Raw genomic sequence first — 24,695 nt, 5'->3', positions numbered from 1 at the left:
TATCAAAATACCAACAGCATTCTTCAATGAACTGGAACAAATAGTTCTAAAATTCATATGGAACCAAAAAAGACCCCAATAGCCAAAGCAATCCTGAGAAGGAAGAATAAAGTGGGGAAGGGGGGATCTCGCTCCCCAACTTCAAGCTCTACTACAAAGCCACAGTAATCAAGACCATTTGGTACTGGCACAAGAACAGACCCACAGACCAGTGGAACAGAATAGAGACTCCAGATATTAACCCAAACATATATGGTCAATTAATATACGATAAAGGAGCCATGAACATACAATGGGGAAATGACAGCCTCTTCAACAGCTGGTGTTGGCAAAACTGGACAGCTACATGTAAGAGAATGAAACTGGATCACTGTCTAACCCTATACACAAAAGTAAATTTGAAATGGACCAAACACCTGAATGAAACCATAAGTTATGAAACCATAAAACTCTTAGAAAAAAACATAGGCAAAAATCTCTTGGACATTCTTCATGAACATATCTCCCCGGGCAAGGGAAACAAAAGCAAAAATGAACAAGTGGGACTATATCAAGCTGAAAAGTTTCTGTACAGCAAAGGACACCATCAGTAGAACAAAAAGGCATCCTACAGTATGGGAGAATATATTCACAAATGACATATCCGATAAGGGGTTGACATCCAAAATATATAAAGAGCTCACACACCTCAACAAACAAAAAGCAAATAATCCAATTAAAACATGGGAAGAAGAGCTGAGCAGACACTTCTCCAAAGAAGAAGTTCAGATGGCCAACAGACACATGAAAAGATGCCCCACATTGCTAGTCATGAGAGAAATGCAAATTAAAACAACAATGAGATATTACCTCACACCAGTAAGGATCACCACCATCCAAAAGACAAACAACAAATGTTGGTGAGGTTGTGGAGAAAGGGGAACCCTCCTACACTGCTGGTGAGAATGTAAATAAGTTCAACCATTGTGGAAAGCAGTACGGAGGTTCCTCAAAAAACTCAAAATAGAAATACCATTTGATCCAGGAATTCCACTCCTAGGAATTTACCCTAAGAATGCAGCAGCCCAGTTTGAAAAAGACATATGCAGCCCTATGTTTATCGCAGCACTGTTTACAATAGCCAAGAAATGGAAGCAACCTAAGTGTCCATCAGTGGATGAATGGATAAAGATGTGGTACATATACACAATGGAATATTATTCAGCCATAAGAAGAAAACAAATCCTGTCATTTGCAACAACGTGGATTGAGGTAGAAGGTATAATGCTCAGTGAAATAAGCCAAGCAGAGAAAGACAAGTACCAAATGATTTCACTCATCTGTGGAGTATAAGAACAAAGCAAAAACTGAAGGAACAAAACAGCAGCAGACTCACAGAACCCGAGAATGGACTAACAGTTACCAAAGGGAAAGGGACTGGAGAGGGTGAGTGGGAAGGGAGGGAGAAGGGGAAAAAGGGGCATTATGATTAGCACACATAACATGGAGGGGGGCACGGGGAAGGCAGCATAGCACAGAGAAGACAAGTAGTGACTCTATAGCATCTTACTACGCTGATGGACAGTGACTAATGGGATATGTGGTGGGGACTTGATGATGGGGGGAGTCTAGTAAACATAATGTTGCTCATGTAACTGTAGATTAATGATACCAAATATATATATATATATATAAATACTCTTCAGTGCTGGTGAAGGTCTTGTGAAATACACTCTCAGACAGTAGGGGTGATAGGCTTCAGTGATAGAACCTGTTGGCCATTTCAAACTATCTAACAAGAACTTAAAGAATTCAAATGGGATATATATATATATATATATATATATATATATATATATCGATTAAAAAAATCTAGAAAGAATTACACTAAGTTTTTAGTAGTAGCCAGCATTCTCTAGTTGATGGAAGACTGGCTGTTTTATTTTTTAATGCTTTGTATTTTACAAAATGTTTCTAAAATTTATATGATGAATCCATCCATGCTAGTTTTATAATTAGGAAAAAAGCAAACACATTCATAAAAATGCCAGTTAAGAAAGGGCAGGAAAATAAACCACAACAGGAAGTAAATAAGATAAATTTTTATAAAGATTTACCTGTCACTGATAGGAATTCTCAAAATAAATATGTCTTTCAGGTAGCTGATAATTTTATAAAGAATTTCTGTTCAGAGGATGAACAATATTTCTCTTGTGAAGCTTCTTTGAATACCACATAAGATTCAATATACAGTAACTCTAAAAGGGATACCTGCATGGCCCCCAAATAATATTTCCCAAACAAGAAGCTTTATACAGAATTATTAAATATTATAAATTCATACCTTGAAGAACGCTGCTCTGGTTTATTTCGTTCGTTGCGATCTGTAAAGAAAGAAGTTATATGTCAAGATGCTCTTTAGAAGCCCTGGAAGAGAAGTTCTTAACTGCAAGCTGTAGTTAAGAATAAATACCATTAGAATTCACAAAGAATTGTTCCAAGGTTGCTGTGTCTTCCCCTGTATACGGCTCTTCATCAGAGTTGAGAGGATTTTTCTGAGAGAGGAGGTAGAAAGGATACAAAGGACAGGCATATAAAGTTTTTATTGTTTGTTAAAATCATCTACTTGGAAAGCACATCTACACATATTATTTTATTTTTAAGATCTTCGCTGTTTTAAGAACTTTGCTAAAACCAAAACAAATTTGGCTAAGGAAAGAAAGGAAACCGAAAAGCCACAAATTACTCAGCTCAAAAAAATCATTCCATGAATCATGGCTGGCAAAAGCTTCTAACAGGAAGGGGCGGGGGTGGGGGGGCGCGCTGGGATGAGCAGTCAGCTATAGCAACATCTGCAAATACACTAAGACCTCATCCTTAATTGTATCACCCAGAACTTTCCAGAAGTTGGATTTTATTGTTTCACAAATAATTAGGTCTAATGAGCTATAATGTTCTCAACCAGGGGTGATTCCACTCCTCCTCTTCCAGGGGACATGTGACAATCAATATCTGGAGCCATTTTAGTTGTCACAACTGGGGTTGTAAGAAACTACTGGCATCTAGTACAGAGACCAGGGATGTGGCTAAACATCCTACAATTCACGCTGCAACACAGAATTATCTGACCCCAAATGTCAGCAATGTTGCTGTACGGTAAGAGACTACAGCACGGCTGCTTGAGGTTTTAAAAGTGCCTGTTTGGACTGCTGTAAAATGCTGTTAATCAACCTGAATTGTTACATACAAGAGAAAGCACCATAAAATCCACAGGTTGTCTTTTTTTTTAATTCCAAGTAATTATTTTTCTCAATAAATGCTTAAAAATATATAAAGAAATGTGGAAAAAAGATCTCAGTGTTATAGAAACACTAACAACAGAAAGCAATGGGTAAGCCACAATAAAATCCTATGCAATGACTTAATAAAATCCTTTGCAATGTAATTAAAATACAGTTTTCTAAAGCATTTTTGGAATTAATAACAACATGATAGAACTTAATAGCAAAACAAGATTAGGCAGGAATTCTTTTTCTTCCTTAATGCTGGTGGAACAGCATAAAGATAAGGAAAACATACCCTAAAACTTCCAGAGAGAATTATGGAAGAAGAGAATCAGAGTTTCAGAGTTAAATGTACATATCAATTCCAAATGGGCTCATAATAAAAAAGAAAAATTTTTTTAAACCAGAGTTAGTATATAGGAAGACAGTGTTCTTTGAAAGACTAAGTAGGAAGATTTACAATACAACATGTTTGTTTAGATATAATGCTTTTCAAAATGTACAATGTTAATATGTTTCTGGCTCTAATTTCTCTACACAGTAACTAACGTTGCTCCCCCTTTTAAAACTTTTGTTTTAATTTGGTTTTACCCCACCCTTAAATAAAAATACCATGGTTTTTCACTTGTTGAGTCCTAAAAACTTAAACTCATAACAATACAGCATATATTTTAATCATTTGTTTTCAATCATTCCTCTTCAGCGTTTAGACTGCTAGTTTTGTCAACCAAAGTAAAATATAATGTCTCAAAGTAAAGCTAGAAACTGGATGCAAATCAGCTATCCTCATATAACAAAGCAACAAGTCTTACCTGTGGCTAAAGATGAGCTAAAAGTCTGCCCGTAATAGCATTTGATGTGGCTGTGATCCTAGTTTTGTACAGTTTATTTAGGCCTGTGATAGCAAATTCCCCCACAAATCCTCTTAGTGGTACAACACACAGGAGGAGAGAAAGAAACAGAGTTCCATGCATGTAAACAAGGCTCAGCATCTGAGGGCTTCCCTCCAGGGTCTGTTCTGATTGGCAGATGTGCTACGACCAGTCTGCACAGCTGGAATGTGGCCACTCAGGAAGTGAATGGCTCATAGTTCGCCTTCATTCTTGGTTGAAACAGGAAATCCACAGTCACTTTTATACTTTCAACTATAAGAAAATACAAATGCTTCCCTAAAGTACCTCTCTACTGAACTAGTAATTAAAATTTAAGAAAATAATTTGATAATCTGTTGGAGGACATTTTAAACATTTCCTCCCAAATTCACTTTGTGTTACATTCCTATGTAAATACACATACACAATGTTTATGTTACTCCTGAAAGCCATAAAATCTGATAATTTAAGGGTAAGAGTAAATTATCCATTACTCACAATATGCCCCATCCCCTACCTCTTGGTAATGGAAAACAAAACTCATGTTCTTGGCTTGATTTTTTTTCTCAAAGTATATAAATATTTGGATTTCACATTTTGTCATAAGCCAACTTTTAGTTTGAATACATATAAACGTAGTGTGTATATTTGTGTATCTGTGTCTACACATATTTTTGTATAGTTAAGTGAAGTAATTTTCGTAACAACCAAGACTATTGTACAATCGTCAAGAAAAACATTAGTGGTAATGCTGAATTTCTGGCAAAATAATAAGTGGCTATTATTTTGGTCCAAAAGCCAAGACTGAACAAAACAAAGCACTGAAGGCAGATCGGGATCTGGATCTTACAATAATAAAACATTTGGATATAATCTCCTTAAGAAAAATGAGAACAGATCTATAGCAAACCTGGAAATTTCATGTTGACATTCACAGTGCTTTAAGCATATGGATTATATTTATTTCAAATCACATCCTCTTCGGCAGACCCCCACCCGTTCCCACTTTTTTTCAGAGCTTCTGAGTTTTAAATAATTAGGAGAGAATATACTTGCAAAGGCTTCCTGAACTTTTACATACTTAGAAATCATACAAATAACTTACTAGTCCAAAGTCTCACCACTCCTATGGAAAAAAAAAAGTTATTAAGAATGACCTAACTCTAAAATTTACTTGCCAAATGCTGCACATTTGCCGTGGATAATGCACTAACTCCAGGGGCCCACCAGGCAGAGCATGATTTTGGTCACTAAGAGATCAGCGGTGCACTCTCAATGTGAAGATCAGCATGGAGGGATGGCTATGTGAAAGTCTACTGGTTTTGTAGGTGTATGTCTGTGTCTCTGACTCTCTCTCTCTCTCACACACACACACACAGAACACGCTGTATTCCCTGTGTCCTTACTGGTTAATAAAGCTAATTGAAGAGACGTAAAAATACCCTGCAAGCAGAACAAAGACAGAAAATAAGGCAGAACTGGTGCAAAGAGAGTTGATGGCTAGGCTGTCTGTGTATAACGTTGTGGGTAGATATAAAGAAGCCAACAGGGGAACCCAAGGCACATCAAGGGGATGGAGAATCAGGAGTGGTCGAAAGCCAACACAGGCTGGTGACTGTGTGAGGTCCAGATTACCCAATTTCCCTGCTGTGATGACTTCCACTTCTAAGTAATCTGGACATACACGTTTTCAATGTTTACGTATTTAAATGTTATACCACTTATGTAGAAATGGGCCCCTGTTCTGACGGACAGTTTTTTGGAAATGGCTAGTGGATTCCACTGATGTATAACCATTCAGCATGATTCTGAATCTACTAATACGCCAAATACTTTGAAATCAAGATGACAAAAATGCAAATGTAGTCTTCTGCTTTGATTAAAACTAAGAAGAATGGCCAACTCAGAACTCAATTAGAAACTATTCTAAGATATTCAGGCTTTGAGGATTTGGCTTTGATTACTTACTGGAGAGAAAAATGAAACCCCAGTGGGTAGTAAGGACTTACACTACTGAAGTGAGCAGTGAAAGGTCTTTGAAATTAGTGGAAAGGCTCAGTCTATGCAGAGACACACTCACAACAGAATAGTAAGTGATATAAAGGAATCTGTCTTGTACCTCACATTGGAGTACTAAAATATCTCTTGAGAATCAGTATTATCTATGAATGGGTATACTCCCAAGTATTACTGTTCAGTTTGGGAATATATATATATATGCTATTTAAAAAAAAAACACATCAACCCTACATAAATGCTTTGTGCTATTCAGTATTAGTAAAGGCTCCACACACTCTGAAAAAGAATTATTTGTAGGAACAATATCATTAGTTCTTATGATAAGTAGCATCAAGAAAACAATGAATCCATCCATTAGAAGACAGATAATACTTAGGGTTCATGAATCTTACTTTGTTGACTCTAAAAGATAGCAGAACTGGTTCCACTAAAATAGAAGGTGGATGTAATTTTACTGATCAAAGTTAGAGGCTTTTCTGAAGTCTTTAAAAGGTTCTTGCATTTAGGCAGAGAAAACTGTGAATATATGTCTACTTGAAAAGAAGCCAGTGTTCATTCTACAAAATTACTGACCCCAACTAATAGTAATTCACCTCCTTTTTCTAATTTCATTTCACCATCTTGTTCAGGTGTGTTCCCAAACTGATTTTCAGACTTTTGAGATTCCCACAACAAGCATATTGTTCTCTTAAATGGTTTTCAATAAATACACATTTGTTGTTGTTGAACTTAAATAAGAAAATTACTACTCTCTTGGTCTAAACACCAGGAAGCTGAAGACAATCTCTATGAGTTATCACTGCAGAAGAGAAATGAGGCATATTATAGAGGGGTTTATATGACTGCTGCCCATGCTTTGTGGGTACACGGAAAAGTCTGACACTTTTTATTCATTCTAATTAAAAACTGCCCAAACATATTAAAATGCAGCACCCTAATCACACCAGGTAGGAGAAATTAGAGATGGAAGGGAAATTTTTTCAATATGGGAGTTACATTTCAACAAAGAAGCAGATTATCTCTGGAATGTTCTCTTCTTCCTATGCCCACTGTCTTCACTGCATTTTCCATTCTGATCAGCACTTGCCTGGTCCTGGGCTCATCCCCTCTCATCAGCCACACTGTTGACCAGATAAATTCAAGTCTTAGAAAAATCACAAATGAATGAGAGGATTCCATGAGATAATGATACTGTGTCACAAGCACTCAATAAATGCCAGCTGCCATCATGTTGTTAAAAGACCAGCTATTAACTAGTCGTAGCAATTGGTACTGCACTGTACTGGTTGCACAAGTTAGTAAACTTGTCTAAATAGGTTTTCTCATCTACAAAATGGGGGAAGAAAACTATCTTTACAGAGTTTTTGTAAGGACCAATGAATTAAAGGGTATAAAGACCTTAGCACAGCACCTGGACCATAAATTCTACAACTATAATTCTATTACTAATAGTCTTATCTTTAATGCCTGGCTCAAGAACCACCTTCTTCATGAAATTGCCCAGGACTTCTCTTTCTCCTCAGCATCCTTGTATTAATTTCCTACTACTGCTTTAACAAATACCAACAAACTTGGTGGCTTACAAAACAAAAACTTATTATCTTACAGTTCTTGAGGCCAAAAGTTAAAATAGGTCTCACAAGGCTAAAATCAAGGTGCTTGTGGGGCTACTTTCTTCCTCGAGGCTCTAGGGGAGAATCTTTTTCCTTGCCTTTTCTGACCCCTTAAGGGCACCTTCATTTCTTGGCTTGCAGGCCCTTCTTCCAATAATGTAGCACCTCTGAATCTCTCTGACTCTGACCTCCCCTTCTGCCTCCCTCTTCCACTTTCAAGAAACTTACGATTACACTGGGCCAGCCAGGACAATGCAAAACCATCTGTTTATGTCAAGGTCAATTGATTAGCAACTTTACTTCCTCTTTGCCATGCAGTATAACATCTTAAAAGGCTCCAAGGATTAGAACATGGACATCTTTGAGGCACAGGATTACTCTGCCCAGTTTACATCCTATCTGAACTCTCACACTACCTATACCACTCCCTTGACACTTAGCACATCATGGTTATTAATTAAGTTTTTTAGGCATGTGTCTGCCTCCTTCTGATGAAGTCAAGACTCTAAGACTCTGCTTCACAGTCAGTCAACTGAAAATTGTTGATAATGGTAATATCCAATGCCCTCCCTTTTCTGCCCTGTGCTCTTTAGGCTGTAGTTGGTTCACTGACATATCTGATATTGCTGAAAAATGTATCTTCCTAAGAATTACCACACATTTTTTGCTTTTTATAAACACAGTTATAATTTAAGAATCACCTTTGCCCTGAAACAATCCACATTTGGTCTATACTTCTGTCTTAAAATAGCTCTCACCAAACCAAATCACACATAGAAAAATAAACTACAACACATTTGAAGTGGAAAAAGAATCAGCTATTTGGTGAAAGGCTGTGACTTCTTTTTAACGATTCTTCTTTAAAATGATTCAGCTGGATCATTTTGATTGTTGGGTTCAACTCACTACGAATCAGGCTTTTTATGATCTGGGTTTTTTTATGTTACTAGCTTCAGAGAAAAATCAGAGCCACCATCTACACTGCCCCTTTTCACCCCAAGGTGAATGTGGTTAAGACTTTAGGAAGACGGACATTTCATCTGTGCCACCCAGGTCCTCGGAGGCAAGATAATGAGGGGAGCAAAATGGAAGCAGACTTAGGGACAGGCTGTCATCAACCTTCCTTGATGTTTCTACCTCAAGCTCTCTAACGATTCCCTTAATAATTACTCTATATATCTCTTTTTGTTACAACATTCCACTTTCTTCAGCAAGAGAAAATCATAAGTTTTAACATCATAATAATCTCTATTCCCCCAACTGCCAACTAAAAATATTAGACCCATATTCAAGATTCCCAACGGTTTTTCTAAGGAGTCATAAATTTTACCTCAAGTAAGATCTGCTATGAGAAAGGTAACTTGAGAAAGTGACGCCATCAGGGTTTGCTTTCAGTGTTTCCAAAGTTGTCATAACCTCTTAGTCACAAAGCACATTAGTATCCAAAGAGGCTCTGAGAAACCTTGCAATTAAAAAATTTTGTTTAACTGTTTAACACAGCCATTTCCCAAACTAATATGAGAATGAAACATTTCTTACAAAATCAGATTTGATATCTGATACCTTGGTACTAACAATGTTATCTCCTTATCACCCTCCAACTCCCCCAGGAAACCACAGTGCCTTACTCACAGCTTGGGGTTTGTCATCTCCATGTCCAGCACCACGCCCGACAAGTAGGTGGTACTTCCCTAATGAACTGAACTCTACCTGGTGTGGGGCCAGGCACAGGATCCAAACACAAACGGGGGAGGAAAGGAGTGACAAATGAATCTCCCTTCCAATCCAACTAAATCAAACCTGATCTTTTAAGATTACATTTAATCTGTCCTTTCTTTATTCCTACCACTTAGTTATCTTTGATTCTGCATTGTTTAGGTTAATTGGTGCATCTTAGAATTACAGCTTCCACAAAGAAGGTGAGCACAATGAGTGCCTTTAAGTACCTACTACCGGGTCATAACCATGATGGGAAATCAATATTTCAGTATGACAACCTAGATAGAGGTTAAGAGCATGAACTCTTAGGTCAGACAGGGCTGCTTTTGAGTTCTTGCTTCACTATTTACTACCTGAAAGACCTTAGCAAAGTATTAAACCTTGGTAAGGCTCCATATCCACATTTGTAGAAGGGAGATGATAGAAATAACTATCTCATCAAGTTGAATGAAGATTAAATGAAGATATGCATAGAAAGGATAATATGGATGCTGACTATGACAAATGCTCAATAAATGTTTATTAGTATGATAATATCAGGGACACAGAATCTTCATGGAGTTTATAATACTGTGCGTAGAATTATCTAAAAGGTTAGTCATCTTTTGTCCAATATGGGTCTCTTAGTTCTGCAGGAGTTTTTTCTTGCTTATTAGTGGCTAAAAGGGCAGGAATGTACTAATAAATAATTTTCAAACCTTCCCTTATCCAGTGTTTCCAGCCTCTCTTCCTTCCCTGCCTCGTGAACCAAGGGCTACTATGAAAAATTAATAAATCTGATTTTTCACTTGCCCACTGCAGCCTCTGACAGAAGTGATAAATAAGCCCTGAAAGTAAGCAGCAGAAGGGTAGAAGAGAACTAAAGAGCAGACAGAGGCAGTTCCTTCGGAATGAAAATCTGCCAACCAAGGATTGCTATCCCTCCTCCTCCCTGAAGTCTTTCCCCTTCCCTAGTTTTCCTTACAAGTGTCAAGCCTTCACAGACATTTTCTGAGACACAAGGACTCTAAAATGAATTTTCTGAGTAGGATGAATGAGTGATATAAAGAAAAAAACTAAATAAATTAAATATAAATATTTTACCGATTTCTGAAATCTGCCTCCATATTTTAGGATAGTATGGATTTCTTTTCCAAGAATCCAGAAAACAAAGATTAAAATTGTTATTTCAGATGTCAAAGGATAGATAACATCTCTAAACACAGGTTGCTTTTTCAGCTGTTAGGGTAAAAATTAAGATGATTTTTTTCTTTAAAGGCAAAAGGCCCATTCCTGCTGTCTCCTCTTCCTTTAGTTCTAATTTGCAGATGTTGTAATAAAACTTTACCTTTGTACAGCTGTCTCTATAAATTGAGCAAATACAGGAAACCACTGTAACCAAGAGACTCCTTCATCTGCAGTTAAGCAGGAAACAAAGGAAGATTATTCCAAATCCCAGACACTGAGCTGTGCTGTGAAACCTTTCCTACAGAGAAGAGGACTTTTCTGATCCTTCAAGCAGATTTTTATCCACAGTGGGGCAGTCTCAGTCTCTAATCTGGAATGGTGAAAATTTTTTTCTTTTAATCAAGAAAAGGTAAAGCCACATCCAAACCTTACACATTCCCTTACCTAGGGATAGAGAATGTATTCTCTGCACAACAACACATTGTTTCGTGCAAATGCAAGGTTACTTGTCTCCTTCCTCTCCATTTTACTAACAAACTTCCATCCACATAACAACCTTCAAAAGGCTACTGGAACATACAGAAGAAGAATGCCAGCTGCCTCATTCTAGTCTTCAACTGTGAAGAGTGCCTCTAAAGTAAGTGCTCAGGTCTGATTTTTTTCCAGTTCTAAAGACACACAGGATCTTTGAGTGAGAGTCCTGAGAGGCATCTACCATCTCTGCTTTGAAGCCTTACTTGATTTCCCTCAGAAAGAAATAATGCTTCCCTCCCTCAAACAATCATACACACAGTGCCTAGCATCTGTCAGGAGGCCAACATTAAATATCTATCATTGAATACTGATATGAACCCTCTCCAACACCCCTGGCAAACGGGAAATCAGCTGAGCCAGAAAGTCTCTGTGCTGTTTGTGTTCCTTTGTGTAGGGGAGGGCATTATTATTAATTCATAAGAGATGAGATTGTGCATTATCATGCAAAGGTTTCAGATAACTTTGATTTGGAATGAAGGCATTTTTAAGTGCTACTTCAGTTACAAAATCAGTAAAAACATTATATTCACACAATGAAAAATACAGTTTGGTGGGGGGGAGTGCAGTTATCACGAAGCACAGAAGCTACACAAGGGATTCACTTCTGTGGCTTCCCAGGTCACAAGAAAATAGCTGAGATAAATTTGAGAATTGGCTATCAGCAAAACAGGGACAATGAAAGCTATTACTGGTCAGATGTTTACTATGTTAGACACATTTTTAATACATTCTCATTTAATCTTCACAGAAGTTCCAAGATGCAAGTCTTTTCCATTCTGTTGATTAGAAAGCCAAGTCTCAGAGAATTAAAAGGGAGTATGAATTTTCAAACCTGGAACCTAAGAAATCCAAGGTCCCCGCTCTTTCTACTACATAAGAAGGCTGGAGAGGTCCCATTCATTTGATGAACCACAAAGTAAATGTGCAGAAATGCTGTTCCCTACATGCCACACTTACATTTCAGGATCAGATGGTGTATAGTTTAGAGAGCGAATTCAGGGCCTCAAATTCTTTCCAACCACCTCTGAGGTTTTACTTAGCTCTGCAAGACATACAAAGACCCTCTCACAAATTCCTAAGAATACAGAAGATTTGGCTTGGGCATCTTGACAAGATCTCTGAACTGGGAGAATAGCTCCAATTCGCTCACTAGTGCTGTTTGGAAGAGAGACAGATGTGAGCAGCTGAGGAAGGAGAAGATAAGTTCAAGAAAAAAACTGTCCAAACTCTGCCCAGGTTGGGGGTCCCATGTGATGACAACAAAGGCTTTGCAGGAAGATAACTTCTTTGCCTACTGGGACCAGGCCAAACTGGTCCCAACCTGATCCCAACGTGGGCGCAATCCAACAAAACCAAGAACTGCCCAAAACACGCCTCATCATAGGAAAGGACATGTGTGCTGAGAGGGATGGCTATGAATGGACCCATCAATCAAATTACCCCACCTTGTCAATCAAAGAGGTGCCTCCAAGCCAGAATGCAATATCTAGGCCTCCCACCTAATGGATGGGAGCCTTTTGTCTACCTTGACTCTGGTCCACTCCTCCCTTGGAATGTATTCAAATAAAAGTTTTGCTTTGCTTCCCTATTGTGTCTGTCTTTCAGTTCTTTGTTGCAGTGGAGACAGGAACCGAGACCAAACTCAACTCACCAGTGCTATCAATAATCTTATGCTACTAACATTAAATTTTCTGGCTCAACAAAATATGGATACAGGTACATGATGACAGGGATAATTCATTACAAAATCAACAGACTGTGAGGCAAGTTTGAATTCTTCCGTAATGCTGTTGTTGTATTAACTCCTGTACCCTCCAAATCAAATTTTTTGAAAAGAATAAAGTTACCTGAAAGAATTCTTATTATATTTTTAGGACACAAATCTGGGCATCGCTGATTTTCTTTTCAAACAAAATTAACCATCTTTTTACTACAATGCAAAGTCTAAGAGACTCCATCAGGTCAAATAACAAATATAATAAATAGCAAATAAAAATGTAAACCTATTGTAAAAGGGAAAAAGAAATGGGAAAAGGAAAAAGTCTCTTGATTTCTATATTCCTCCATAATACCATTAAAATGTGGGAGTCAAACTGTGTAAGCGGATGCCATAGACCTTTAAACAAACATGGAGGTAAAGTGATTCCTGCCTCTGGTAAGGATGTCATGGAAACCTGAAGTTCTTAACTGTTTCAGGCATTCACACGTTGCCATCTGGCAGAAATTAATCTCTCATAAATAAGTAAGAAATTAACAAACAGTAATCATTAGTGTTATTATTTTGAAAGACTCAAAGCATGAGATATACTAGATCTATACCATATGTTTCTAAGGCAATTTCCAAAGTCAATGCATGACAACTGTTGGAAAAAAGCTAAACATTCAAAACTCTTTTTATTAATTTCCTGACTATTGGGAAAACTGCCGTTCTTTGATGTAAGCTCAGAGAACACTGAATAATGTGTTTTGAGAATTGTTGCTAAAAAGCAAACAGAGAGACTATCAAATCTTTGGACAGAGAGTGTATCTCCAAATACGTCCTCTTCAATGAGTAAAGATCTCAATGGATTTTCAAGACTCATGGAATTTAATTTCCAAAGCCTTGCATACATATTAGCAGGCACTGATTGGTGGGAGTCTCAGTGATTTTTGTGGCTCAGAACAGCTACTGGCCCCTGAATTTAATGACAGTGAGGCAAAAGCAGATTTGACCCTTAAACGTCTATAGTAAACAACACTTGGGCATCTTACTTTGACGCCATGTTATCTTGCCACATCTCCAAAAAAAACCACTTAAGGGTTTTCTTTAGTTTAAAGACACCTTAATATATGACTTTGTGAGACATATCCCTTAGATTTTAGAGAAATTGTTCAAAACCTATGCCTCAAAAAGGGCATAGGAGGAAAATTCAACATTCAAGTTAACCTAAGGAAAACAATTTGCAACAAAGTCAAGAAAGGAAGACACTTATACTTGATCCTAAATTCTTTCTACGTTTAAGATCACAGGAATGACTTTAAGGAAAAGACAGATTTAAACATAAGTTTAAGTTTATTTTTAAAGGGCCTGACTATGCCTACCATGTCATAGTCAAAGACCACAGACATATGTATAAAGAGAAATGCACACTCGGGAAGAGCCTCAGATGCTGACACACAGCAGAAGCATAGTCGTCTTTCAGTTTAGACCATCCAATTTAGAATAATTAATCTGTACAGAAAACACATTTCCAGTATTGAACTCAAATGTTAACTAGGTGTCAGTAGATGGGGATGTCTTTGAAACAACAGCCACAGCAAACTTGACAGGTTAATAAACAAGAGCAGTCTCTAATGTATAGGATCGAAATAAATATGAATAATAAATTGCTAAGGAGTTTTATCATTGCTGACATTTCTGACTTAAAGTGTTTAAACTCACTGTTATAGTAATATTAATCTGTTCAAGTCTTAAATAGAGTAACAAGATGCAGTCCCTGTTATTTGTTTTTTAGGAAAAAAGTAAGGAGGTATCACTGTTGGCAAGACTTCAGATGAATGCTCTCCTACAGGTACAGAGACAGTATCAAATCTTCACAGGAGAACACATTTCAGGACAGAGATGGGCTCTGTCCACCCTTGCAGCTTTTAATAGTACTATAACCCAGGGCTCTTCCAGATATTCCTAGGACAGACACACCTAATCCCCATAAAAGAGCATAAAAGTTCCTGGTTTGCTCTAGCTGCAAAGTCATTTAAATTCAAATTTAATTGGATGAATTTGCATTGGCCCAACGCAGGCTTATGAGTCCTTCAAAGCAATTTGACCAATTCTCACGGCCCAAACTTGTCCAATTCTCACTTTTCAAACAGTTTAAAGATTGGGAAGATGTTAACTAGAAAAAACAATGAAGAGAAGGACTGGAACGATACATGACTTTATAATGATCTTCAAGAAACACACACAATGACTGAAAATATAGTTTTTCCCTGGTGGCATTTGTTTTGGTAGTTACTTTTTAATTGATGTTTTCTGGAAAATTTCTCCATTAGATTAAATAACTAAAGCAAAGCTACAAAAGGCAACTATCCTAATATCATATAAAATTTGAATATGAAAAGGAAAACCCAACTCCCAGGTACCCCCACCTAGAGGAGCACTGACAACATCTCTATTTCTCAGAGTTTCAGGCATTTTGGGATAATGTTCTCAATTAACGTTGTGCTCTGTGCTCTCAATATTTGAATTGCAACATTATAATTTTGATTTATCAAATTACGCACAATTTTCTTTTCAATGATGATGGTCAATGCTGGCCCAAGGAGTGTAAATACAGACACTCTTATCTACCATTGGTAGGAATGGGTATGATCTTTCTGAACAGCAATTTGGGTCTCTGAAATGTTTACGGCTTTTTCTCTAAAATCCTGCTTCTAAAAATCTACCCTCAGAAATAGAAAAGTCAAGGAAATTTCCATATGAAGACATTAACTGCACTGTTCTTTACAACAGCAGATCTAAGAGTCAACAGCACAGGAATGACAAAATAAATTTTGACACATTTTTAATTTTTTATAAACTATGCAGTTATTATCATATTCCACATTTAGTTAGTATCAGGCACTTACATAAGTGTTTTACTCACTTGACCCAGCTATGGTCACATATTGTTTTTTTTTTTAATTAGCAGGTTTACTGAGGTATAATTTACATGCCATAAAGTTTTTTTTTTCTTAAGGTATCATTGATATACACTCTCTCACGCTGCCATCTTTAATCTAGATGCCATAAAGTTTACCTGTTTGAAGTGCACAGTTCAATGATTCTTAGTAAATTTACCAAATTGTACAATCATCACAGTCATTTTCAACATTACCATCTTCCTAGAAGGATCCATTATGTCCATCTGGAACCAATCCCTGATGCTATCTCCAGCCCTTCCATTTTGTTTTAATAATACAACTCTAAAACCTTAATGCATGTTAACAGATGCATTCATGTTATATGGATTAAAACAGTAAAGTTAAATCTCGTATACATTGCATATAACATGACCATTATTATTTTTAAAAATTACATATTTTTAAGAAATGAATGTGGTTGCTGTGCACCAGTGGTATAATTTTCTTATAGATCATTAAAGCTATCTGGTTAAAAACCAAACAGTATGATTGGTCTCATTTTCCTATGTTCAGTACTGAGACTTCAATAAACATGCATTCTTTTTTTTTCACTTTTTTAAAAAAATTAAAGTATCACTGATATCATAAACATGCATTCTTAATAGCTCCATTGGCAGCAACAGGAAGCAAATACTAAAATACGATCATAATAACCACTCTCCCTCCAGACATCAAAAATTGCCATCTTTCTTTTACTTCATGTTAACTTTATTTTCTAATGGTAAGATAGTTTTAAATGATTTTATTTCTCTTAATTTCATTTTAAATGTTTTCCTAATGAGATTCTGGAAAAAGTCTAGGCTTTTCTGAATTGGACAATGTATTTTACCCATAATATTCAGGAATTTAGTGTTAAGAATTACACCCAGCTGACTAGAAGTCCAGCCAATATATTTTTAGTTAGCATAACAGAGATTTCTCTAATTAGGAAGCATTAGTGTCATCTGATTCCTGATCCTTGCTTAACAATTCTCCCCATACAATAGGGATCATTAAGTATTAAACCCAACAAGAAAATATTTTTACATGTTCAAACATGCATAATCCAGTCAGCAGCCCATTTAGATCTAAGATTAGGAAAAACTCCTTTGAATATCAAGAAGTTCTTCCAATGATAAAGGTCAACAGAAAACAGACTCTTGGAGACGTAGAAACACTGATTTTGGGACTATAAACACGGGTGCAAAACCATCATCTTCCTCCTCCCTGTCTCTCCCTCCTCCCTGCCCCGCAGCCCCCTTGCAAAAACAAAACAAAACAGACACAAACTACAGACTTTAGTGGAAATATACTCCCAAGATTTTCTTAAAGTGAATTTATACTGATTGACTGATGAGTTAATTGATTAATTAAAGTAACTATATTAAGTTGCTTGCTTCCTTGTCAATTTAATATCCTTGTTGGACATCTGTTACTTTTCTATCATCTCCTCAAAGACATAAAGGAGCCTCAAAAACACTTAAGTATGAGTTACAAGATTGCTTTGAGTTTTAAACAGATGTGCACTTGTATGAAAGCCCAACTATAGAGCACTCATGGGTAATTACTGTGCTTGACAAGTATGAGTCACAATAAAGGTATCTAGAACATACATATTCTCATACATATATTCAGAGTCTGTACATAATCTTTGTCCTAGGTATATACTGATAATATACATTAAATTTTTAAATATTTTCTTAGTTAAACAAAAGACAAAGAATTTTACTTAGCCCTACTAGTTTCATGCCCAAGACATGTTTTCAATATTTCTCTGAAAAAAAGTATAGAAAATTATCAAGTATTCAGTAACAAATACAACCTCCAGCTGGAGGGAGATCATAAAGATTTATATAGAATAAGCATGAGAAAATTAAAAAACAGAACTAAACCTGTACTCCTATATATTAAATATGTACTATTACAGGTCTCTCCTTCCAAAGAAAATCAACGTTTAAAGATCTGAAAACCAGAACACTGACATAAAATTTATTTTTAATTTAGTCACCACAAACTGAGACAAAATCTGAAATCAATACCTTATAAGGGTTTATAGAGAACTCCAAATATTTGTAAACTTGCTGTAAAAGATTTAGAACCATTTTCAGGAACAAAAGAGAAATTAGGTCTGGTCTTCTATTTTGATGAATTTCCATTATTCTCCAGCCCTGCCTCTGATCAGTTTCTTCTTTTAAGAATTATTTAAAGCCTTCTCTGTTTTAGCTTAGAGTCTGGAGAAGCATTAAGATTCCATCCTCTGCATAAGGAATAAGGAAATATCTTCCTGTTTTTCTCATTCCCCAATTTCAGTTAGTCTCCCCAGATTGTTGCAGTATTGTTTGGTTAAAATGTTCCTAATAGTCCTATCAGATTGGCTAAAACAGGGGTGGGGGTAGTAAGAGAAATAACCAGTACATACAAGGAGGTGGAAAAAGGAATCTTCACTATTCACTACACTTTGCTCTCAATCACTGTAAATTGGCACCATCTATGTGACGGACAGATTTTAAAACACACATTTTTCTCTTTAGTAGTTCCATGTCAAAGCAACTGCACAAGTACACAGAAGAATGGTAAAGAGTATATTCTTTAGCATATTCTATAGCCTAATTTGTAATAGAAAAAAAGAAAAACTATGTGTCCATCAACATGGGCATAATTTTAAAGTTATGTTACACTTCTGTATTGTGCAATGTTAGGCAGCTGTTCTAAAGAAGTCATCAGGTCGGTATATACTGAAGGCACAGAAGGACTCTGAGCGGAAAAAGTTAAGTTGTATAAAGAATACCTCTACTTTTTGCCATGGTGTGTGTGTGTGTGTGTGTGTGTGTGTGTGTGTGTGTGTGTGTGTGTGTGTGTGTGTGTGTGTGTGTGTGTGTGTGTGTGTGTGTGTGTGTGTGTGTGTGTGTGTGTGTGTGTGTGTGTGTGTGTGTGTGTGTGTGTGTGTGTGTGTGTGTGTGTGTGTGTAATGATGCTTTAAAAGCAACCTATTAGGCACTAGAAGTACAGAGGGGGAGAGGAGGGAACTTTCTATTTTACTTCATAAATTTCTCTAGTGTTTGAATTTTTTCAGTAACTGCAAAGAAAAGACCAACCATATATTATACCCTGCATGCAGAAGCAGAAAGAACCAGAGCTATTAATATTTTAATAATAACTATTACCTCTAGATTTCATTCCTTCTGCCTGCCTGGAGAGAGAGGGTGTTCTGCTCTGGTCTTATGCACACTAAACCTAACACAGTCTCTCCCACGATGGTTTTGTGAACCAAGTGGAAAGTAGTGGCTGAAAAAAATAGTGGTTTGGTTAGATTAATCACCAGTTGTAGACCAGTCAACAAAGATGCTGACTAACGGATGAATTCCAGCCTCATGGTTCAGTGGCCCTCCAGCCTGGGGTCTTAGTGTTCAGAGCCTCCTTTGAAGGACTAAGGGAAAAGTGAAAAACAGGACAGCCACCCCTGCATGCTCCCAATAAGCCTCCCCAACACTGAGTGCCTTCCACCACAACCCACCTTCGAGGCTAAATGATCTTTCACCCAACCTCCAGGGCTACTTCCATGTCTTCCCTGGCCTTGGATCACCAGTAACTGCACCTCTCCATGATCTCAGTTTTAATCCCAGCACATTTACTATGTTTCCTGCACTCCTTACAGCAAGGATGCCAATGCCAATAATTTTTAACTCTATTAGGAGTCATAACCCACTGATTTTTACATTGCTTTACTCTCTACAGCCCCTCATTCCGGACTTGCCTCCTTTCCAGCTTAAGATCATGATTTACCATTACAATCACTCCCTTGCCCCACCCAGTTCAGTAAACCTCAACCTGATTATGGCCAACCCTCTGCCCTCTTCTATGCTGCCACCCATGCTGCTGAACACCTCCTGTGCACACACCACCATGCCAATTTCACTTTAAATTCTAATGGATACTTTCTGTGGACCAGCAGTCCCACTATTTTCTCTGGCCCTTTTATTCCCCACATTCATATATGACTTGTCCACTCCTGAAAATTCCTCAACACTTCCCTGCCCATCCTCACTCTCAATGGATGATTTCTACTCTACTGAGGAATTAGAAACAATCATAGGAAAACTTCTACCATCACTTCTACCAACTGGCATCCACGTCCACATATTTGCTTTTACTCCTGTTGTATGAAAGACCAGTCTCTGCTCTGATTAAGTATCCTCACCCGGCAACTCATGAGCTAGGTTCAGTCCCCTCCTGTCTGCTCAAGACACGTCAGCAATTCTCTCCTGCACCATCAATTTCTCCTTCTTTACTGGATAATTCTATTAGCACACAAACATGATGTAATTTCTGCCACCTAACAAAACAAGAAAAAAACTGCCCCACCCAGGCTCTTCTGCTAGCTGTTTCTCAACCTCCCTTAAAATCAAAATGACTTTTAAGAATTGCTTGTATTTACTGTCTCCAATTACTCTCCTCTCTGGCTTGAATCCATTCCACGATGCTAAATCAATGGTCAGTTCTTTGTAGCATTTGGCAGCGCAGCTGATCATGCCTTCTTCCTTGAAACACCTCCTCTCCTTGGCTTCAAGAATACTGTCAGGACTCTCTCTGCCTACTGCACTGCAGGCCTCTCAATCTCTCTCATGGTTCCTGATGATCTCATCTAAACTTTGGTGTGGTCAATCCTTAAAACTCCCAGTGGGCTTTATTTATACTTACTCCCTAGGTGACCTTAACTCATCTTCTGGCTTTGAAAACTATGGATGCTGGTGACACCCCAATCTCGCCCTTCAGTTTGTGGCAATCTGATTCCAGATTCATACATGGAATTGCCTACTGGACATGTCCAGCTGGACATCTATCAAGCATCTTAAACTTAAAATGCCTACAAATCAAAGTCTTGTCTAGCCCCCAAAACTTGTTCCTCCTACAGTTTGTCCCGTCTCAGTAAATGATAATTCCGTACTTCCAATGGCTCAGACCAAAAACCCTGGAGTCATTACTGACTCCTCTCTTTTTCTCATGCCCACATCCAAACATCAACAAGTCCCAGTGGCTCTACCTTGCAACCAAAATCTGCCACTTTTTACCACTTCTGCCTCTACAACCCTAGTCCAAAGCCACCATCACCTCCTGCCCAAGTTATTTCAAATCTGACTGGTTTCCCTGCTTCCACCCTTAACCATTCTCAACCTAGTAGCCAGTGTGATCCATTTAAAACCTTAAGTCAGATGAAAAGACTCATGCTTCTTTACAGATCCTGCTCCTCATTTTTCACAATACCTTATACACAACGAAGACCCAGTATTGGTTGACTTGGGAAGGCAAAGATCCAATTAAAAGACATAGAGATTGAAGCAAAAAAAGGAGAAAAGGAAGCCAAAAATATTGGCCAGCTGATTGGTTTATTCCCTCCTTTTCATCTTCTCTTCTCAGCCCTGCAACCATTCTAGAGACCAAGGACCTGGGGTAACACTGCTCCCAGGCTGGCTCACTCTTGGTCAGGAGTGAGATGGGAGCACCCAGGGTAGGTCGCTGAGATGTGGCAGAGGGAGGTCTCCCAGACCAGGGTCACTGGGCGGTGAGCGAGCCCTGCTCCTTCCAGCGCTCACACCCAGTTTGCCTGTCCTCCACCCCTCCCCCAACCCTCAGGCAGAGCCTCCAGACACCCTGTCCTACTGCACTGCAGGGGGTGCCTCAGGCCCCAGCGCCTCCCCCAGGGCCTTCAGTTGCACCTCTCAAGTCTGGTCCCTTCAGTGCCTGGCCCCAGGTGAAAGCCAGAGAGTAGGGGGGTGAAGCGGACAAATGAGCCGAGGAGGAAAAGCTGGCCACCCCTCTTCCCCCAGCTAGCCTCTCCCTGGGAGCCGAGCCCAGCAAGCACTAAGTGCTGATTCTGAGGACAAAGACGTGGGCTCCGCTGTGTCCTCCTGCTGTCTGCCCACTGTGGTGGGGCCTCAGGTGAGTCCCTGGCATGAGGAGAGTCCTAGGTGGGGTGAAGGCTCCACCCCAGGAGAGGCTGCACAGGGCATGGGGTGTGGGCCCCCTGTGGCAACAAGAATCCATCCACCACGGGTGTCTCCCACATTCCCCCTTTTCTCTCCCCAGGCACAGATGAGGAGGAATCAGAGAATCTCTTGAAAACAAGTAAGGTGGCCCAGCCTGGGGCGGCATGCCCGATGGGCCATGGGAAGGGAATCCGTGCCAAGGAGGATTGAGGACCCAGCGTGGGAAATGAACAGGGACGGAGGGGGCTGGGGCGCAGGCTGCAGGAGCAGGTCTCCCACACCTTTCGCGTCGTCAGCAGTGGGCAGCCTGCAGCCTCATCTGGCACTGCCTCTGGCAGGGAGGCCAACATGGGGCAGCGGTCCGGGCAGGTCAGCATCCACCAGGGATCGTTCCACATCAGTGTGGCCACCGTCATCTTAGAACAGCGGGTACTGACGGTGGCGAGCTGCTTCCAGCGAAGGCTGGCCTTGCGTCAGGCAGACCCTTCGGGGACTCGGGTGACTGAAACTCCTGGGCCAAGGTCAGAGAGGAGTTTATCTTGCACTGCCTGAGGCAGCACAGCACACAATGCCTTGGAAGTGGGTCCCAATGTTTTCCTGCCCTGGCTCTCAGTGCAGTGTAAGTACTCTTAGATTTCAGGCTTCTTCCTATTCAACAACCTTGATTGAAACAAGTGCCTTAAAGAAGTTTAGCCCCCTACCCACTTCTGGCATCTAAGTCTCTACCCAAGGAGACAGCCCCCAGAGAGGGCTCCTCCCTTACCAGCACACTTACATCTTCATAGGGCTCTGCATGCCCAGTTCTGAGCCTTTTTCACTCTCCCTAGGTGACCTCATCCATTCCCATGGTTTAAAATGTCTTATATTTTCTGATTAACACCCACGTTTACATCACTAGTGCTCAACTCTAGTTCTGATGCGTTTCCAGTTGGATATCTTACTGGTACCTCAAAGGTAATGTGATCAAAAGAGAACTACGATTTTTACCATCACTGATACCCCAAAATCTATTTCTCTGTTTTCTCTATCTCACTCAATACAACCAGTTGCTCAAGCCAGAAATACAAAGCCTTGCTTTCCCTCACCCTCCACATTGACTGTATATACCAATTCTGTGAGTTTTATTTCCAAAATATACTTTGACTCTAGTATAGCCTTCCCCGGACCACTGCAGAAGGATAATAGGATTTGCTACCTTCACACACACAACAAAATCATTTTTTTATAAGTCAGAGGTGAGATCACATCACCTTCTTCTTCAAATCCTCCAGTGGCTGCCCAAGCATCAAAAATAAAACCCAGATGCCTCACTGATGCTCACAAGCCATGAATTGCCAGATTGCTCATTTTTCCAACCTCATCCCATTTCTACTCCAGGTTTATTTCAATTCCTAGGAACCGCCAAGCTCTTTCTCACCCTCAAGGCTTTTTCACACTCTATTCCCTCGGTCTAGAATGTGTTCTTTATAGTTCTCATGACTGACTCCCTCCCACCAGGGACTCAGCTGAAAAGTTGAGAGCTCAACCAGACCTTCTCTGATCCCCTCATCTGAAGTCCCTTCCCCCATCCTTTACTCTCTAACTCCATATCCTGTTTCCTTTACAACACTCATCACAACTTAAAATTTTGTACTGTTTACTTCTTTGCTGCTTGTCTTCCTCCCCCAACCCACACCCCTTCTCTTGGTCTCTCACACATACACAGTCCTTAAGACCCAAAGCCCTATAAGGCCAGATTATGTCTACATCTCACTTACATCCTCAGGAAATGCTCCACACTTATTGGAGGAACAAATACTCAGGAAGAGCTAGGGGAAAAATGCAACCTTCAGAACTACCAGCTCTGCTAAGACACTCTGTAACAGTCGTAAGAAACCCATGGCATCTGTTCTGTTTCTCATCTTCTCAGGTCTAAAGACGCCAGAAAACACAACGTACTGGTCACTTCAGGTCTTTGGTCACCCAGACTCCAAAACGACAATAATACCCCTGTCGAGGACTATTCCCTACCCTGACTTCCACAGGGACACATCTGGTACCATCACTGTGGCCCAACTGTCTTACCCAGTCCCTTCGGCCCTGTTGTCCTGCCCATCTGCCCCCCCTCATCTGCACTTCAGCTGCAAAACTCAACATCCTGCTGGGTGACTGGATGGGGCTATTCTGGGAAATACCAATGTGAGGATAAGTAGATTTTCTGAGCTCTATTTCCTCAACTGACATTCTCACCCCCTGCTCTCTACTCCACCATACATTATACTCTCCAAGTAATTAGTCTGAGGTACTGAAGACTTCAAATCCTCCTTGACCCTGTACCTTCCCTTTGCCTCCTTCGTTATTTTCTTCTGTTGTGACATATGCACCTATTTATGTCTGCTTTTGCACTTCTTTAGTAGTTATTCTAAGACCTTAAAAGTGAAAAGGATAGGGCTATGATAATCAGAGGCATGACATCTGTACCCATAGCTGAAAGCTGTTTCATAGTTTTTTTAGGACAACTTTCTTTTTGTCTTCACAGATAGGAAGCCACCTTACACACTGAAGGAACTAAAAGTACCTCTCACTCATCTCCAGACATGCAATGACTACCATCAGAAAGAAAGCCTGGTGCATGGAGTCACGCCCATCATCAGTGAAGCCAAGATCTGCTCCAAGCTCCCAGTGGGGCCGACACATCAGTGTACAGTAAGAATCCATCCTATAAGTACATTTCAGGGCCCTTCCCTTCCCCAATATGCTGCCTCCACATCTTGTACCTTTAGAGCCCCTGGGTGAACCCAGGAGTGCCTGAACTCCCTAACTTTACAGTTTTGGCTGAACTATTGGAGAGCCTCTCCCTCTGCCCTATGTATGACCTAGCCATCTTTCCTCTCTCCCCAAGGG

General features: G+C 39.3%; 1 protein-coding gene across 4 annotated transcripts in view; it reads right to left on the bottom strand.

The window, feature by feature from the left end:
• Positions 1-24,695, bottom strand: part of SH3D19 (SH3 domain containing 19) — a 168,658-nt gene that overhangs the window by 88,095 nt on the left and 55,868 nt on the right. For all 4 annotated transcript variants that reach the window (XR_012129616.1, XR_012129617.1, XM_073232587.1 and 1 more), the window contains exon 2: positions 2,324-2,363. Coding sequence is in view for 2 of the 4 variants with exons in the window: in XM_073232587.1 (XP_073088688.1) it covers positions 2,324-2,363 (40 nt within the window). In the remaining 2 variants the exon portion in view is untranslated. The remainder of the gene's footprint in view (positions 1-2,323; positions 2,364-24,695) is intronic.

This window comes from Manis javanica, chromosome 3 (genome assembly GCF_040802235.1).
Source record: "Manis javanica isolate MJ-LG chromosome 3, MJ_LKY, whole genome shotgun sequence".
NCBI classification, from domain to species: Eukaryota; Metazoa; Chordata; class Mammalia; order Pholidota; family Manidae; genus Manis; species Manis javanica.
This window is presented reverse-complemented; position numbering and strand designations above follow the sequence as displayed.